The sequence below is a fragment of the Scleropages formosus genome, chromosome 9, assembly GCF_900964775.1.
Source record: "Scleropages formosus chromosome 9, fSclFor1.1, whole genome shotgun sequence".
NCBI lineage: Eukaryota > Metazoa > Chordata > Actinopteri > Osteoglossiformes > Osteoglossidae > Scleropages > Scleropages formosus.
This window is the reverse complement of record NC_041814.1, coordinates 28,685,787-28,705,538: the sequence shown is the minus strand read 5'-3', so window position 1 is coordinate 28,705,538 and position 19,752 is coordinate 28,685,787. Positions and strand designations below refer to the sequence as shown.

Genomic DNA, 19,752 nt, shown 5'->3' with positions numbered 1-19,752 from the left:
TGAGTGGACAGACAGGAAGCTCTACGGTGAAGGCTCCAGTTGTCCTGTTTCAGAAGCCCCATTATTTTTGCATGGTCTTTCAAATCATGCCAATATGTGAAAAATCACCTTGCGCTACTTAACCTGATCAGCATACCTCTTTGTACAAAGAATTTTAGCATAGACTGTAGTCATGTGTGCTGTGGGGCTGGTGAAGTTCCTTGCTCAAGTCTGTAGAAAAGCCCCCTCCTTCGCTGGCTTTTTAACCCGCAAAGTACGTTTCCCTTGAATAACAACAGTAAAATTTTACAGGAATTTAGACTTACTGGCAGATAGATTTCGTATCCTAAAATTCACAGAACGAGAGATCGTCTCAGGCTTACGAAAAAGAAAAATCAATTCGAAATACAAGCCTCGGTGACACTGAGCATCAAAAAAGTCATGTAGCCCCCACCACACATGAGCAGTGTGACCTTTTCTCTGCAAGTCATTTGTCTCATAGCAGTGTCCCGGCTCGTACGCATCTTGCCAAAATGCCAATATAAGCCCTAAAATAAAAAAAAGTTTTAAAGTGCACAAAGATCTTGGAAAAAGTTTAAAAAAAAAAAAAAAAAAAAAGGCAAAGGAAAGTCTTACGTATTAGTTTAAAATATGGACTAAAATGGGTCAATTCATTATAAACATACTGTTAGCTGCACAGTTTTTTTTTAAAAATAATTCCCAAAGTGCTTTTAATTGTAAAATATATGGGTTAGAACTGTAACACAAAATTTACAATATAAGTATTTTACAAATGATAAAAACAAATATTTTATTAATAATATGATGATAATGATGATGATGGGGGGCAAGTCTACTGCAGGGCAACCACACACACACTCATTCACAACACGCATACATACGTCGTGGGCAAGTTAGTGTGACCAGTTTGCCTGAAACCATGTCTTTGGACTGTGGGAAGAAACAGGAGCGCTTTGTGAAAACCCCTGTGAACTGAGGGAGGATGTGTCATCTCGCATAGAATGAGCCAAGAGCCGTGAGGCACCAGAACAGCAAAATAAAATAAAAATAAAAGGAGAAAATAAGTATATTAATGATGAGCAGGACTTGCGAAAGGACTATGCAAGATCTTAAGTCTGTACTTAAGGGTGTCTATTATAGGCTTGCTTTTTGTTTAGATTTTCACTGTGTTAAAAAGATAAGGCAGGAATTTTGCATGTTCGTGGGGGGGTGGGTGAACCTTTTGTAGTTTTGGGAATGCATTATTTTTCTGATTTAACTTAAAATTCACTAATAGTAATTAAGAGTGTTTTGTAAAGATTATTTTCATGCTTCTTATGAGAGAAACATGTATTTGGTCACATGTTCACATTTCTGAACCCCCACACCAGCTGTTTCCAGCTGCAGGTTTGATTCCCACCTCCAGCTGTGTACCCTTGAGCAAGGTACTTCCCCTAAATTGCTCCAGTAAAATTATCCTGCTGTATAAATGGACAAATAATTGCATGTTGCTTAACATTGTAAGTCGATTTGAAGAAAAGCATCTGCTAAATGAATAAATGTACATGGTGTTCTGGTGGTGCAGAAAAGAAAAGGTGGAAGATAACATACATTGATTTAGATTTTTAAATAGAAGTGAAAATAACAATGCAGCTTGAAAATGTAATACTGTCCTTATTGTTAAATATTACTGATATAAAATATAAAGGATAAGGAACAAAACCGTGTTATACAATGTAAGATTTTGTGCATTATAGTTAATATTATGCAGCTTAAGGGAATTTCCCCGTCATAAATTGACGATCAGCTGCACAGAGGTGCTTGCGGTGTGTTTTTACATTACATTTATTCATTTAGCTGATGCTTTGACGCTTTTCTCCAAAGTGGGGCACAGTGGCACAGTGGGTTTGGCTGGGTCCTGCTCTGTGGTTGGTCTGGGGTTCCAGTCCTGTTTGGTGTGCCTTGCGACTGGCTTTCCATCCGGGATGTGTCCCCGTCCCCCTCCAGCCTTGCGCCCTGTCTTTCCAAGTTAGGCTCCGGTTTGCCGCGACCCACTCGGGACAAGTGGTCGTGGACAGCATGTGTGTGTTCTCCAAAGCGACTTAAAATGTTAAGGTCACAATAATTACAGGCTTACAGTTATTTTCCCAGTTATACAGCTGGGTAATTTTACTAGAGCACTTTAGGGTAAGTAGCTTGCTCAAAGCTACTACAACTGGAGGTGGGGTTCGAACCTGCGGCATTTGAATCCAGAGGCAGTGACTGTAACCGCTACGCTACCGGCAGTCCGGTCTTTTGCTTGAAGTTTTACATAGCAGTCTGCTAAGGACGCTGCAAACTGGTGATCTTCCGAATGTTTTTGCCCCTCATGAAATGTACCAGACGGCCTCTTCTAGCGTTCCGCGAGAAACCAGACCTGCGGAGAAGCTTTCGCCGTAACACGAGAGTAAAAGCGTCTGCGCGTTGTGTTCCCACGGACCCAAACCTCAGCAGGAGGCCGGTCGAGCTGCTGACGGAGCTGCTAACGGACGGAGAACGTTAACTTCCCCTTCGGGGCCTTCGGGAGGGTGTCGCTGTTCTCCACAGCCACGCTTTTCCTTTACCTTTCAAAAGTGACACGTCGGTGCCGTGCGGAGGGCTGCCCGGCGCGCTCTACTACGAAGCGAGGCGCGCAGATGCGAGGGAACTGAAAAGAAGAGAAGACTTCGTGCTCCGCGCTGGAAGATGTGCCTTCAGATAGCCTTGCTATTCGTAGGCTACGTTGCCTCTCAATAGGCTGCTTTCTCGCCAGTCTCCCTGCCTCTGAACACCTGATCAAGTAACTGTAATCGGTGTATCTGTATCTGCGCCGCCGTTTGATCTACGTGTGCCGCTACGGAGCGGCAGGGCATGGCATACGTGTGGGTTCCCCCCCCCCCTTCCCCCCTCCCCTGCCCCTTCATTCTTTTCTACATTCAGCTCTGTCCTCTGTATTTATTTCAGCACACCGGCCTGGTGTCGTATCCTCTCTCACGAGGACGAGTCGATTGGCGGTTCGCTTCCAGCTACTGTCCCGACATCAGCTGTCCCATAGGCTTAGACCTTAGACCTGTTGTGGTACTTGATGAGCATGAGGGCGTGCATCCGTGTTCCAGCGTTTGCATCCCCCCTCCACACTTCTCGTACAGGACGCCCCATGACTTGCAGGCACTTGTGCGTCCCGGTATCAGATCGGATGGGCTGCTGTCGACGTGCGGTCACGGCCCCTCGCTGCAAACCATTTCACGTTCTTCTTCGCGGGACCTGCTTTAACTCGTAATTTCGTCCACTTTTTTTCCCCCCCAGAACATTTAACCAGAGAAATGGCCACAGTGTTATTTAAAAAGAAATAAAATAACATTCACTACAGAATTCAGAATTCTTTGATTTCATAACATTGACATTCAAAGTCAAATATATACACAACAGAAGATTCTCAGCTTTAACCAGGGATTTAACGTGAGGGTTTATCTGCCTTTCCAGATGTACAACTTTTTTTTGTAAATCATCTTGTAACGATACGGTATAAGTGACATAATTAAATGACAAAAACGACGAAAGCCAATAAACTGAGAAGCCCTTGACTGGAGTAAGTCGCCTGCAGCTTTGACATTTAGCTTCGTACAAAGACATCAGATGGCAGTGCTGCTGAGTTCTGGTGTCTCACGGTTTTTAAAAAAAAAAAAAAAAAAAAAAAAATTTTTTTTTGAACATCATGGATAAATGGTCTGAAAACAGTGATGCAAACTAATATTTGGTAATATTAGTAACACAATAATTTGGTTCATCTAAATGGAGATGGCCACACATTTTTATGACAAAGTCACCTTGTGGCCATTGAACAGTGTGTCACCACAGCTGCACAAGGGGGACCTTGCAGGGGTGTGATCCTCAATAACTCATAACTGTATACCCTACGTTGCTTAGCAACGGCAACCTGTTTGGCAGACGTCCCCAAGCGTAGCAGAGGTGCAGCCTGATAATTGCTGAGCGGACGTCTATTCCGCTCAGTATCTCACTTCAAGCAGGTCAGGTCGAGCACCCTGTTGGCACTTTTGATCACCAGTATGGTACTGGATCCGGTCTCTACTGTCACCTTTAGTCAGGTGGCTCCGTGTCCACTGTCATGTAGCAATGCCACTGCCTCCTTCACTGCCGTTTGTTACTTTTGTCTGCAGACCCTCCACCAGGTGTCTCTGTTCGCTGTGCCCTCATTCATCGCAACTGTGGGTTGTAGGTTCAAATGCTGGGAGACAGAGTTACTTTACTGAGCTTATTTGAAAGGACAGACAGCAAAACATTTTTGTCACCATGAAGGACATTGTTGCAGATTCCAACGTTTGTGTAGCTAAAAGGTAGCTGTTGCACCTGCTTGTTTGGGATTTGACCCAATAACTGTCCAGCCACAGTCTCCTGCTTTAGACCCTTCCATTATAGCGAATACTTGTGGCAATTGTGATGCAGAGTTTTGACACTGAATGTGCACCACACTCCATGCTGACCTGGAATTAGTACTTTACAGCATCGAGTCCACCCAGTGTAGGACCCCCACGTAGACCCCCAGCCACTTTCGCCCATGAGCTGCGCTTCCTTCCCATTGGTTCAGACTCTTACCGACCGCTCCAGGTCTTTGTGTTCTTATCGATTTCCTGTTGCAACTTATCTGCAGCAACGGGGAGAACAGAAAGGTGCAGTTATTTGAAAGGCGTGGCCTTGGCGGTGATGATAGACCAGCAGGAGACGGGTTCTGCACGACCCTGTCAACGCGACAATGACGTTCTCTATTCTGTGGGACCGCTGCTCTGAGCAGACAGGATGTGGTGGAATTTTTAAAAAAAAGTTAATATACTGTATGCATATAATATATATGTAGAAAGCGCTTTGATCAAAGTGATTAGCTCTTCACCTGTGTAAGGAAGATGAAAGGTGCAGTTCCTGTCGCAGGCTGGTACGAGTGTAACGCCGGACTAATTGGTGTTGATCCGCCAGTCACCCAGGGGCGTGCAAGCGGATACCTTGCAGTCGGCGTCACGGCACTGCGAGACAAACAGCCGAGCGCACAGTTCACCTTAAACGAGCCGCCTTTGCGGTTGCGGGAGAATCCCCGTCCCGACCGGTTGGAGCACGCAGCGGCGCTCGCGAGACGGCGCTGGCGGGGGGATTAGTGCGACCTGCTTCGCGGGGCTCTCGCATCAGCCGGGATTAAGAGTTTGATGGGATTGCTTAATCGGCCAGGTGGAATTCCGCAGGTGAAGGAAAAGACGACGTGCAAAGAGGAGGCGGCGAAGCGCAGCTGGCCGTTTCGGGGAAAAGCGAGGCGCCCGTGACCTTTTTGTCCTCCCAAAGACACACGTGGCACGTAAAGTCAAGGCTCTTTGTTTTCCATGAAGTCAATAAGGAAAACATGCAGCTCCTGAGCTGACGGGTTGGACATGGGTTCCAGTCTGGCCCCGTCTATGTGGAGTTGGCATGTTCTTTCTGTGTTTGTGTGGGTTCCCTTTCTCCCACAGTCCAAAGACATGTTTTAAGGGGTGTTGCATGTGTGGTTGTCCTCTGACGGATTGGCACTCCATCCAGGGTGCACTCTACCTATGCCTTCTACCTTGTGCTTCTGGGGCATACAGGTTGCAGGTTCCAATCCCAGCTCTTACTGCTGTACCCCTGATCAATTGCTCCAGTAAAAATGACCCAACTGTGTAAAGGGGTAAACTGCTGTAAGTAGCTGTACGCCGTCGGTCAGTGTGTGGTGTTGCCTCGTGTGGCTCACGGGCTCTGCTCTCTCCTCCAGGGTTGTCGGCCCAGTGCAACATCACGCACCTGCACAAAGAACTTGAAGGCATCAGGAGTCAAAAGAATAAACTCGGTGAGCGTCTCTCATCTGCACAGGACAAGGGGAACGGCAGCAGGGGCACTTAGGATTTCGGAAGGGGTACATTTTATTGCGCCCAGACTTTTTAGCGACGTCATTAATTGAGCGGCATTGTCCGTGTGGGGGAATAACCGTCCCTAAAGTCGGTCCTTTGGCGAGTCATCCCCTACTGTTAGCTGTCCATCTCTCTGCCTGTCTCTGTATCTGTTTTATTTCATTGTTTCATTCGTTCAGAGAAGGGCCAACTCTCCACTCTCCTGTACCTGCAGTGTATCGGCTGTGTTTACTCGCCTGGTACGCGACTGCCAGCCCCAACAAAAGTGTTTTGGATAAGAAATTGTTAAAGTGATGCAATGGTTTAGACCAGCCTTTTTTTTTTTTTTTTAAATGTCAAGGCACACATAAATCATATGCTTCGTTTTCTCACCATTTCATCTCGCTGCCTTATAACCCAAAAAGGAAAGATAATTAAAGAGAATATGTGTAATTTATAGCAGTTGTGCAATCAATAATGCCTTCCTCGAGGGCAGCGTGTGCGAAGACCATGTTGGTACACACACACTACTGTGTGTTCTAACGAAACGAAGGGGGGAGGGGGTAATTAATCCCAGCAGGGGTGATTGCACACATCAGACACGCGGCACAGATTTTTTTAAAAAAATCCCCTCAACAGCTGGACCTCTGACACAGGTGGATGCCACAGGTGGCACAAGTGTGCTGCTTTATCCTCTATGAGCTTCTCGTACCGTTGGACGCCTCTGGAGGGTTCCTTATCCGTCTTTGTGTTTTACAGAGAGGCGAAAGAAGGCTTCGGCCTGGGAGAGGAATCTGCTTTACCCCGTCGTCATGCTCATACTGCTCACCGGAACTGTAAGTGTCCGCACATCATTCTCCCCTCACCGCCACAACCCCACCCAGAGTGCTGTGCTATCACTCTGGGATGAGTATGTTAGGGGCTTTGCTGCGACCTGCTGATGGCCACTGTGGTTCCCATCACCCCCCGTGCACCTTGGAGCGGGTCAGCCATCTCAGCGACTCCACAAAAGAGGAGCCCTGATGGGCTCAAACTGCTCAAACTCTCTTCACCACAGGACCAGCTCATCTCTCACGCTCAGCTGGCAGCACTGCTCTTTTAGCCGTTTCATCTGACAGGCCTGCTGAAACAGACCTGTTGACTGCATAGTCATTCAGCCAATGCTTTTCTTCACAGCAGCTTTAATTATTTACCCATTTATGCAGCTCAGTCATTTTTTCTTAGTCAATGTAGGGTAAATACCTTGATCAAGAGAGAGAACAGTAGATGCTGGGATTTGAACCCAGGTCCTTCATGTGTAGAGTGACGCCTCTAACCACTACTCCATCTGCTACCCAGTCTCCCATCGCTCTGCATTCACAGTTTCACACATGAATATATTTTGTCTTGTGATAATTTAATATGTTATAATCTGAACAAAATCTAATCATAATTGTGCTTCTGGAAATGAACAGTCTGAGATGCAGTACAGATGAGGATCATTTATAGCATAGTGGGTATAACAATCACCTTGAAATCAAGGTGTCCTGGGCTTGAGTCTCTGTTCTTGCTGTGCTGCCCTTGACCAAGGAACTTTACCTGAATTCATACAGTAAGAAAACTGACGTATAAATGGGTAAACCGTTGTAAAGTGGATTATCTGCACAATGCCACCCTACACAAAGGTGCCAGATAAATGAATGAATGTACATTGTTGGTTTTTTTTAAGTGAAATGAGGCTCTTCTGCTCTGTAGGTGTGGTAATAGTGGTGTGTCCCGTGGTATATGAATTAGTGTTTGAAACAGGAGTGCGGTGTTCCTCTGGCACAGCCATAATGCCCAGCGCCCCTGCATTCAGAAACGTGCATTTTGAAACCATCATATGAAACCATACCCCCCAATGCCCTCTCCATAGGCCATCTCCGTTCTTCTGGTCGCCCTCAACATTCTGTACCTGCTAGTGGACGAAACCGCCATGCCCAAAGGGTCGAAGGTGAGCTCCCGACAGCCTGTTACACAATGCACGTTGTGGTTCGAAAAAGCTGACCACTACCGCAGGCAGCGTTCTGGAAGCTTCTGCGCAATAGAAACGAAATTCCAGGTGTGCTCAGGTGCATGCTGAAAAGCCCAGGCTTGATTTTTATCTAACGGTTTTATCGCTGTTAGCATTTTTGTTGTTGTTGCCCTCCATAGGTGGCTTTCATTGAAAGTCATTTCAAAGGGCTGCACACGTTAAATAGGCTGCTTGATAAATGCGTACAGCTGCCAAACACAGTGCCTTTCCTGTCTTTTTATTCCTCTAAATTCCTCTAAATTGTTGCTCAGATTTTTTTAAAACGAAAGTATAATTGTTTTCTTTCTATGTTTCATTGCACAGGTTCTATAACATTTACCTTTTACACTAAAAAGTCCCCCCCTCCTCACACCTCCTTTTTCCTCCCCATTTGACTGGATATAAAACTAGACATTAATGTGTTTGTTGTCTCTCTCTTAATTTTTATTGACAGCAGAAATTATAATATTTTGTTTCTTGTTTCCCCTTGTGGTGACTGCCCTCAACTTTGCAGTTGTTTTATTTAGAAGTTATTTTCTTTGGCATGACGCATATGAGAAAATCCCCCAAATTATGGCTGTCATACACGGTGCGAGCCTCCCGACAGCCTTCTCCACCGTAATTGTTTTGAGCTGGATTTCTTCCACGCCTCTGATCTCATGTCAGATGTCTCGGCACATGGGTTCAGATAAACAGGCGGATCGCTACTGATGGGCAGTGCACCGCGCCGCGGAGTGCCTCGGCCGCCTTCCCACCTTGTGCCGCGGTGATGAACACCTGGATGTTATTTCAAGGAGAATGTAACACAATGTACAGGCAAAGAGTCAGGAAATAACAGAAACAAGTGGTGGTGGGTCAGGGATGGTGATGGTGTAAACAAAGGATTGGTATTTACGGAGAAGTGGTATTATTTCTACAGATTAATTAAAGACGTTTTTATAAATACAAGTTACAATTCTACAATTGCAGTTGCAAATGCAATTAATTCAACAATTATATAATGCGAGCTTTGAAGTTGTTTTTGGTACTTCGTTAAGGAATTTCGTTACACACACACACATTTTCTGAACCGCTTGTCCCATACGGGGTCGCGGGGGACCGGAGCCTACCCGGCAACAGAGGGCGTAGGGCCGGAGGGGGAGGGGACACACCCGGGACGGGACGCCAGTCCGTCGCAAGGCACCCCAAGCGGGACTCGAAACCCAGACCCACTGGAGAGCAGGACCTGGTCCAACCCACTGCGCCACCGCGTCCCCGCGGAATTCCATTATAATTCCACAAAAATACACTTATTGCTAAAATAATAAAACCATTTCAACACAACACTTGTTGCCTTCTGCACAGTCATCCAGTTTTTGAGCTCAAGTTGTGCCTGACTTGAATTTTCCAGTAGGTTTCAGAATTATTCTAAAATTAATAATGGCAGTAACAGAACGATGCTCGCTTTAGCAACCAACCTTAGGATCGCGAATGCTGGCTGAGATCGCACCTTTGCTAAGATTGTCTTTGGGGGCCTTTAAACTGTCTAATCGAGCCCAGTTCAGCCCTCTCCTTTATCAGGTCCCATCACAGCACCTTAGCAGGAGTACGATACACGGTTACTGGATCTAGAGACCTGGTGCCACTAGTTCCGATGCTGGGGCCCATCATGTGCCGCTGGCTTCACTTACCGCTCTCAAGCAGTGGCGGAAAATTGGCCGGTGGAGCAAAACGAGGACTGGGGCAGAGGGAGGTGTAACGCAAAAGCTCCACCCAGCATTCAGTTCAGATTCAGTGGCAGTAAATGACATCGGATTGACCGCGGTAAATCCCTGTGGAGTAGACAGAAACATCCGTTTGATTTCTGCACTAAGCTCGGAGATGACGGTTGCACGGAGGCATGAAACGACCTGTCAGTTTCCCATGTGCCCCGGCTTTCTGGGTGTGAAAACCTATTAAACTGCAGGTCCACTTCTGGCAGTGAGGTTAAATTGAATATTTCCTAACTTGTTTTTCTTATGTAATTAGACTTTTCATGTATTAATTTATTTTTTTCTGGCGAGCGCCACCGCCCCCGTTCCACCGGAGTTTCACCAAAGTGTTGAGCAACGAGCACCACTGCAGCGCCAACAAGTCCGACAAAAGCAAATATTTATCGCCTAACAACTGACTTCAAATAAAAAATGTGTGTTTACCGAAGTCTTTGTTTTGTTTCGTTTTTTTTTCCCCCTCCACGCTGACATGCATTCAACGTGTACCACGCTTTTATCGTAAGGAGTGTGGCTTTTTGTTTGAACACCTGTTCAATTATTATGTGATTAACGATGGTTGTAGAAAGGATTTGTCTGTTTTGGCCCAAACTGCCTGTTGCGTGCGGCTTGCGTCAGTTTGGCGATATTGTTTTCTAAATACACTTTAAAGCTTTGTTGTATGGATGTATGTGGAACGCATATTTGTTTGCACGCCTTTTTTTTTTTTTGCAGTGGTGTCTTGTGGAGGGGAAGAAAAAACTGGATTGTTGTTTTACTCTTAAACAAAACGCATGCGGTATGGGCAGTTTTTGAGTCGATCTGAACAGCTTTTTTCTTTTTTCTTCAGGAAAGAGGCATAGGAAACGCATCGCTGTCCCCCTTCGGAGTTGTGCAAGCAGCCATTGAAATAATAATGATGTTGTATCCTTTTGCTGACCCTCCCTCTCCCCCCCGTCGGAGGGCAGCTGCTTTTGCTTGCCGGGACCGAGCCATTTTTATCTCGCCTTCCGGCCTCTTGCCTTTCCTTGTGTGTGTGTGTGTGTGTGTGTGTGTGTGTGTGTGTGTGTGAGATGCTCAGTGGAAACCATCCTAAACCTTGACTCTCACAGCTACCTGCTGGTTTCGTCTGTTGTCGGATTCTATAGCCTACGCGTGTTTGAAGGCCTGACCCCCAGGAAGGACGACACCACGATGACCACAGTAAGGAAGGCTCGGCCCATGGCGTCTCTCCCCCTCCTCCCAATTTTTCCTTCTCCTCTTGTAACTGGCATACTGGTGTGGGTTACTTGCTGGCTATTGATGAGGGCGATGTAATGAAGCAGGGGGACCCCCACAAAAACACCCTGGTCATGAGCAACTTTAACACATTTTCTCACTGCTTCTCTGGGATCTGTTTGCTTTGAAGGTGTGTGTGTGTGTGTGTGTGTGTGTGTGTGTGTGTGTGTGTGTGTGTGTGTGTGTGTGTGTGTGTGTGTGTGTCTGTAAGACTGGAGAATTTAAGGGTAATGTTCTCAAATGGGTAGTAAACCCTAAAACATGGACCTTGCACCTGTAAAACAAAGTGCTTTTTGTAAAGTATATTTGCAGGGTGGGGGACTTAAACAGCACAAAGTTTGTTCATATGTATTTGAGATTCGCTATGGCTGGGAGTCATTTATTATATTAAAGTGGAACGTGTGTGTGAGACGGCTGCTTTTGGTGGATTTTGTTTAACTGTATATCAAACGGAGGATTTTTGAATTGAACTACAAGCTGATTTTAACTCACTACTGATTCATTACATTATTACATTGTTATTACTACAAATGGTGTCAGATGTGAATCATTTCTCTCCATCAGATCATTGGATGTTGCGTCTCGATTCTCGTGCTGAGCTCAGCTTTGCCAGTGATGTCCCGAACACTGGGTGAGTTTTGTCCTAGACCAATTATTCGATCCATTTTGATGATTATACAGCTTGATATTCTGTAATTTTTCATAAAGTGCTTTTAGTCAATATTTGAAGGGAAAGGAAAGAGGAGGTAATTTTTCCACTTGGAGAAAAGCCATCAAGTAGGATTCATGGGGAGAAGATCTTTTTTTTTATGTTTAAGTTAACCTTTATTTAGCTGGCATTTTTTTCCAAAGCAGTTTATAATTTATCTACACACTGATATGAAAAATTTACATTTAATACAGTAGGGTCATTTTTACTGGATTAGTTCAGGTAGCTACCTTGATCAAGGATATGACAGTGGGAGCAAGATTCAAGCATGGGCCCTTTAGTTAGATGGAGACAGCTGGAACCCACAGCAATTACTTGTTCACTTATTACTTAAAGAGTAGTTAATGAACATCCTGTGTGTGTGAGAGAGAGAGAGAGGCTGCCCTACGATGAACTGGGTATACAGCCCTTAGCTTGGGCCCAGTGCTTCCAGGACAGGCCCCAGTTCAACTCGACCCTACTCAAGACAAGCAGTTAGTGAAACTGGATGGATGGATGGACAGATGGATGTGTTTGGAGGGTCACTGTTCCCAGTGTGTGGCGTCACTCATTCGGTGTCACTAACACTTTGGCCAGGTCCAGATTTCATTAAAAGTGCGTTCCTTCGCACCAAAATAAAGCTGCCAATGGGTAATTTATTAAATAAAGCTACTTTGGAGGTGGGTCACACACAGGGCTGATGATGTATGAAGAATAATCCAGGAAACAGTCAAATGGGCAAAGACTGATGGGGAAAATAAAGTAAAAGGAGTTGCAGAATTTAAAAAAAAAAAAAGGCGAAACCGTTTGATAGGTCGAATAAAACGGTGGGGCAGGAGAAGCATGCGGAGCGAGCGATCAGCGTGTCACGAATGATCACGCAAGTCAGCAGCGACCCGAGACGTGCCATACACTCGACTCGACGACGAACTTGCTGCAGTGTTAGCACCGCCTGTCCGTGCCTGTAGCTTCTCCTCCCTCGTACCGTCACACGAACCCTCGGCTCGAGCCAACAGTCGCGTTTCATTCACCCTTTGTCTCGTAAAATGACCGGCGGGGGGGCCTGCGCAGTTTAATGAGCCGCCACTGAAAGCGGGACTGGGCCACCGGAGCCGAGCGAGTCAAATTCCTCGATAGTTTACCGTAGAGATTTGAAAAAGAATGGAGGGGTTGGTGGGGGGGGGGGATAGGACAGGATGGCGCAATCACAAAGGCACTGATAAATGTACAGAGCGCCGGGGCAGCTGTTCAAATAGCATTAATGGTGTGTACCGCAGCGCTGTGAGTCAACGGCGCGCTTTGCGGAATATCAACAGGGCGCTACTGCGCCGCTTCCCCCCGCTGACGCTGAATAGATGAAAAGGAATAAACACCCTAAACATATTCGCGGGAGCCCCTCGGCACCCTCTGAAAGGCCTTTCCGCAGAGAAAGCGGAGCGAGAGGTCCGCGTTTTAAAGGCTGATGGGAAAGGTAAACTGTAGACGGGCCCGTTCGCAGCTCCCCCGATGCTCGCCGGATTATCTTGTCACAGATAAACAGCCCCAGCCCTCCCTTCCCACCCCCCCAACTTGGCCTCTGTTAAAAGATGTGGCGTTAAAAGGAATTCCATATTCTCTTGTTCAATTACAGCAGAGCAAATTTGCCTTCTCCGACTTGCCGATTAATCAATGTCACGGCCATTTTTAAAATTCTTTGCACATTCGCGGGATTCCAGCACCGCTGCGAAGGAGACGATATGTTTAGATTTACATTTGTGCGATTGGCCGACAGTGCGATGAGCAAGCTGGTAAAGAAAAGTGCATTCCGAAGCAGACAAAAGGTTTTAGGTATAAGCTCGCACTTTTTTAAAGCCCAGCTCGCTGGTTTGACACCGTCACGTATTCCAGCGTCCGCTTGTAGAGCTGACGGTTCGATAAATACAAGAAACGGGCTGCAAAAGACTTGGGTACGAAGCTCTTGGGAGAGGCGAGAGCGAAAGCAACGGGTTTGGAGACCTTTCTTGAATGTTGGTGGGGGGGTGTCAGTAGTTGTGATACAACGAGCTCCCTCTGTCCCTCGCATCAGAAGCTCTTAGCTTTCGCTTTTGCTTCAGGAATGGGACCACCGACTGGGCAGAGGGGGCGATGAAGGAAGGGTGTATGTAGGCTTGGGCCGTTGGAGAGGGGAGCTACGTCCTTGGGTATGGGTGTGGGACCTACACCCGCTGTCCTCCCGAAGTTTTTCAAGCTTTTCACCATAGAGAGCAGGAACTCATGCAGCGTTTGGAGCCATTGGCGAGGGAACCCGAACGTGGCGGACCTTCATGGACGTCGGTTACGCAGTAGTCACATCAGGACATTTGATTTATAATTGATGCCTCTGGAGGCCTGTAATGGTATTGAAATATAGCCGTCCTGTTTCTATGGCAGACGAGGGAAGATGAGAATGAAGTTGCAGAATGTGGAGTTTACTTGGGGTAAAAAGAGGACTGTTGGGTGAGTGGAGGGTGTGTGTGTGTGTGTGTGTGTGTGTGTGTGTGTGTGTGTGTGTGTGTGTGTGTGTGAGAGGGAGGGAACAGATGGGCGTGCATTTGAGCGACTTACTAATGTATGGGACACAGTCCCAGCAAGGTGTGCTGTTTGGAGACCTTGCATTTGAGGAACACCTCTCTATGCAGTTTTTTAAACTCATTCGGTATCGATATTATTAATTTGTCTGATGCTTTTCTGTAATGTGATGTATAGTGGCAGGTTTGTACACTAAGCTACTTAGAATTTACCCATTTATACAGCAAGGTAATTTTTATTGTATGAGTTCATAGTAAATGCCTTGAGCAAGACTGCAACAGCAGGAGCTGGGATTTGAACCAGTGTGCTGCCCTGCATATCTGAAAGATTATCAAGGACAGTGACTGTTACATTAAATTTGCGCTTGTTAACCTTTGGTTGTTGTTGGACATCAATCTGGGTGTAAAATATGCTAAATATTACTGAATCATGATGTATCAACACATTTTAGAGAAGAACGCAAATGAAATGAAGACGGAGCCCTGTCAGCAGTTGCCCTTTTCAGAGGTCTTACTAGAGCACGAGTCTGGAATTTTGATCTCAAGAACCTGACGCCTGATTACATAATGCGGCCGCATGGCGCACGAGTAAAGTGCGCTGATGGCGATGGTGATGATGCCATTCAAAGCGTCCTCATTAGCATCTCATTTTGGCTCCTTTGAGCACCGGTGAAATTAAAACTTTGACACATGCACTTTGCAGGATTGCGGTGATACAGTGATCCTGAGACACGGGTGCAGTTGCTAGGTGAACGCAAACCGCACTACGTGCTAATGTACTAGAATGGTGGCCCCCAAAACCAATCTGTTTGAAGGAGTAACAGCAGATGAACAAACAGCGAACGCTGCAGTGTAGGTTTTGTTTCGTATTGCGACCCGGTTTTGCGCCTGTTTTTGGTGAGAGGAGTATCGCCGCGATGAGGGGAGGAGAGCGGACGTGAATTTGAGCCAAGGTTCAGCAGTGGAACTCCCTGTTCTCAGGCCTCCGGTGGAGTCTAGTTGCTGTGGGTGTCACGTCGGAGACTATCGGGTAAACACGGTTTCGGCACAAGCAGGCACCCGGCCGCTCAGGCTGACCGCAGTGCCGATACTTTTAATCAGACTCTGTACATACGCTGACTCCAAATTCTAGGAATACAGTTGGGACCAGAAGTCTAACTCATTTTTTTGGTATTTCCCAAGATGTTTCTTGGTATTTTTGCAGGCGGGTTTCTCATTAGGTCAGGCTAGTAAAAATTGTCAGTATATATCGTAAATGTATATTAAAACAAACACCATGGAGGGGAGTTGAATTAAGGTGGATCTACCCTGCTGTTCTCATCTTTACCGCCATCTCCTGGTTAGGCATCTAAACATGGGTTGTTTGCTCAGCTACAGGCAGAAGTTTTTAGAACATAAGTGTGGAAGATGGCATTAAAAAAATGAGTCTGCCTTTAGAAATTCCAGGAGCCTCAGAATCGCCTATCTTGCCTATGGGAGACAGACAGAACTCACGGCCATACGTTCAGTGCTGTTCGTCTCTCTGAAAACTCTGCTGGGACGATGGTTTGCGGAGGTCAGTAAACAAACGGTAAAAGGACAGGGTGATGATGGCCCTGCTGAGCCGCACACATCACCTTCCACACCAGATGCTCTCTGTCAACAGCCTGCCTCGTCTTGGGATTCCTCGACATGGACCTCAGACCCAGCGTCCTACTGGAAAGACACAGATGTGGGACACTGTCCTTATGCTCCCTTCAGCGGGACCCTGTGGAGTACGTCGTGACAGAGAGAGAAAGTTTACTTCCATCATCCCTGGTTGCTTAGTCTCTCAGAAAGTGAGAGGGAAGAGTTTATTTAGTTGGGTTTTTTTCCCAGGTGCTCCCGTTTCCTCCCACAGTCCAAAGATCTGATTCCGGTGGATTAGTGACGACAAATGGTACCTGTGTATGTCATTGCAAAGTGATGGGCTGGCATCCTGTCCTGGGTTTACCCTGTGTTTCCTGGGTGGACTGTGGACCACCGTGACCCACCATTGGATAAGCATGTATTGATAACGGATGGAACGGAGTGTGTGCGTGGTGGTGAGAGTGTTTCAGATGGCCAAAGTGAGAATGGTGACACTTGCAGAGCATCTCCTCTTTGCACACGTTTCAGTGGCCTGTTCTTAAGACTCACAGCAGTGGAGCGTCCAGTCCAGCACGTCTCATTTGAAGGTGTGGTCTCTACATCGGGATACTGCTGTGTGCAGCCCCATTGTTCACTTAGCTTGGGTGTGTCCACCAGAGCGCTCCTGAAAGAGAGAGTTCCGGAACGGATCCGATCTGAAGGCAGGAGGGCGCCTTCACTGCCACGCCGCAACCGAAACCTGCAAGATGCTGCCTGTTCATTGGCTCGGGTTGAAGTGTACTTTGGAGAAGTTGACTCAGGTGTATGTAAGCAGGTGACGCTTTTCCATTGAGGCCTGTTGAGTTCAAAGTGAAGTTGCCCCCCCCACTTCCGTTTCCATTCTCTGGATTTTATGCCAACGGGAGGTGTGGAAGAACATGATGTTAAGCTTTGCTTTTCAAATGCACCGATGGAGTGAATGGGCCTAATGACAAACAATACACCTTTGTGTTCTCACGGCGCTGTTGCTCTTAAATCTGCTAAATCATGATTTCCATATAAACACGCTGCACTTTTTCAGTAGCCAAAGGACAGGATTTTCACAAATCTTGAGTGTAGCACCCCCATCCCAAAAGGTTTGTTCTTGTGTACATGGTTTTTCCCTTAAACTTTTACTTTCTCTTTTTTTGTCACTTTTTATTATTGACCCAAGTAGCAGGATCAACCAAAAGCTTTGGTAAAAACAAGTTTTGACTTTCCAGTGGAGAGAATGACGGCGCAGCTGGGAATAAACCCCTCTTTAGACATGGATTGCTTCATTTTTGTGCCATCCTTCTCTTTGCTCCTTCTGAGTTTGCTTCCAAGCACGGACAGCGATGTTACAGCCCTGCCCTTCCAGGGAGGCCGTGGACACTCAACATGAGTCTGTTTTATGGTGCTATTAAATTGTGGGACTAATTGAAAACAGTAAAAGCTAGAGATGAGCTGATGGCAACCTGAGGGCTGGGGGAAGCACGGGGGAGGGCTTCTGTGAGAGCAGATACACAAAGGATTTTTCGTGTGACCTTGATGCTTTGACTCTCCCTACAGGGATTACCAGGTTCGATCTTCTCGGGGACTTCGGGAGATTTAACTGGCTGGGCAACTTCTACATCGTCCTGTCGTACAATCTGCTCTTCGCTGTGGTGACGACGCTCTGCCTGGTCCGGAAGTTCACCTCCGCCATCAGGGAAGCGCTCCTCAAGGCTTTAGGTACTGCATCCGGAGCTGTCAGACTCCCCCGCGACGGGGCTCAGCCTCGCCATTGAAATCGGTGTTTCTGTCGGAGCCGCGTGTTAACGTGCGCCACGCTGCGCACGGGGTGGTGGAGCAGGCAAAACGGTGCTCACGTCGTTGGCTGACTGATGTATGGCAGCAAGAGAAGGGCGGGAAATGGGCTTCAAGAACGTGTCCGAACAAGCAAAGGGCGTTTCAACTGTGCAGCTGTAGCGAAGGCTTTGAAAAGTCATGTGATAGCAGCGACTTCACGTATCGATTGGCCTTTAATGTGGCGTTTACGCTTCCCTGCTTATCTCTCCTCACCCAGGCCTGGATAAATTGCACCTGTCAAACAGCCCGACGGATGCAGAGACGTCCAAGCACTCGGCAAACGGGCACCAGAAGTCTCTGTGAAGGCTACGTGGCGGCGACTTCCAGCCGCCACGGAGAGATTTCAGCTCCATGACATTCCATCGCCCTCCTTGTCCCGAGTTCGCACTCTTCAGGGGAAGAGGGAGGCATCTCGGCCCCGGCGACGCCACGACGACTGTGAATCTCGCTTCTCGTTCCTTCGAACTCTCACTTCCAACCGCGCCAACGGAGAACGTTCCGAATCACCTGGTGCAAAAGCTGGCAGAACGTTCCAGAAGCCAGGCACATCACCGACCGGAGACCGAAGGGAGAATAAAGAACACAAGCGGCGGTTTGCCTTCCCATACGTTGTGGTTTGGTGGCAGCTGTCAGAGCCACATTTTTCTCGTCCGGTTTTAGCAGTTGTATGTTTGTGCGACGCGCTATCAGCAATCCATTACTTTTTCAGTGCTGTTACTTTTTTTGTGAAAGCGAAGCACTTTCTGGTGTCTCAAAGTGTGTGATTCACATTTTGTAAACATTGCGTTCGTCCCACCATTTGCAGTGCTGCTGTGAAGTGACACCTCTCACTATCGGACAGACATTTGCTGGCATTTAAGACACGCTTACGGTGAACTCTTATTAATACGTGCACGTGTGACGGCGTTGACAGCGACGGAGTTGAAGTTTTGCAGTTTTCTGGTGCTCAGTTTTAGGGAGTTGATTTGAGCAAGATTGTCTACTAGGAAAATTTTATGGTAAAAACTTCCCCACCAGGGCATTTTTTCCAGTCTTTATATTTTACCAGATTAATCCCATAGTTATGTATTCCATATATATTTAAAGAATGTATTTTGCCGTTTTGAGGTGAACAAATGGTGGTCATTCTATCGACAGTGGTGGTCAATCTTATTGCTGTTCATTTCAAGCTACCTTCTCGCTTAAGCACACTTGGACAAAAATTTTGGCTATTACAGTAGTTTACTAATGTGAGGCACATATGCTTCTGTGTCACAATGTCTCAAGAACTTTCCCGCGTCTTATTTGGAAGGAGTGGGGATTAAAGGTCTTAACTGAGTTACTCAGCTGAGTAGCTCATGTGACGTTCCAGGAGCCCGATAATGTGTTTATATGCATAATCTTCATTATTAATGTCATTATTATTGCCGTATTTAAACTTTTAAGTCTGGTATGAGAGGTGTCGATGGAAGGAGACCTCTTGGCTTTGTGCTGCCCAGGCTTTGCCACCTTCAATTTTTACCCATTTGTGGTTGAGCTGCAACCCCTCGGTATATGCTGGGCTATATCATAATGCAGGTTCCTTTTGGACCGTTGGTCCACATCTGTCAGCTCCCTGTTTCCTGACGCATTTGACCTCTCCACAAAAAGGATCTGCTTTGGTGCATTTTTAGTATACGCAGCCTGGTAGAGTACTTCTGATGTTCTGCAAGGGACTAAAATCAACTTAAAGAGAGGGAAACGCTGCCTCTAACAACTTATACGGGGCATTTTTTTTCCAGCAGCAAACCCATAATATCCTCAGTCTTTCGAGACGATATCTTGTTAAGCAACCGAGCCGTGAAGTACCCAGAAAGTGTCCCAGGAGGAATTGTCTCCATCTTAAAAGTTGCCTGTAAATGGGGGGGGGGATATAACTAAAAGGTTATTCTAATCTTGGGCGCACTCTGTAAATACCACTGGGGCAATTAGTGCAGTGGTATTTCGTGGAGCAGCGCTGGCCTTTCGCTTTGCTGTTTTCCGTGCAGAGACATGGAAACCACCGAGAGGCGACGGACGAACGGACACGGTCCGCAGGCTACGGAAGGCTTTGTTCTCGGAGTCTCCCGGAGTTCATGCTGATGTGCGGAAAGGACTCCCAGACCAA

The 19,752-nt window shown here is 46.7% G+C and overlaps 1 protein-coding gene across 1 annotated transcript in view; it reads left to right on the top strand.

Moving 5' to 3' along the window:
• lmbr1 (limb development membrane protein 1) overlaps nt 1–19,327 on the top strand; it is a 40,097-nt gene extending 20,770 nt beyond the window's left edge. Inside the window, exons 10-17 of the mRNA XM_018756863.2 lie at nt 5,786–5,860; nt 6,660–6,736; nt 7,795–7,872; nt 10,510–10,583; nt 10,772–10,862; nt 11,502–11,568; nt 17,349–17,510; nt 17,845–19,327. Of these exons, the coding sequence (XP_018612379.1) occupies nt 5,786–5,860; nt 6,660–6,736; nt 7,795–7,872; nt 10,510–10,583; nt 10,772–10,862; nt 11,502–11,568; nt 17,349–17,510; nt 17,845–17,930 (710 nt within the window). The 3' untranslated portion in view covers nt 17,931–19,327. The remainder of the gene's footprint in view (nt 1–5,785; nt 5,861–6,659; nt 6,737–7,794; nt 7,873–10,509; nt 10,584–10,771; nt 10,863–11,501; nt 11,569–17,348; nt 17,511–17,844) is intronic.
• Nucleotides 19,328–19,752: the final 425 nt, after the last annotated feature.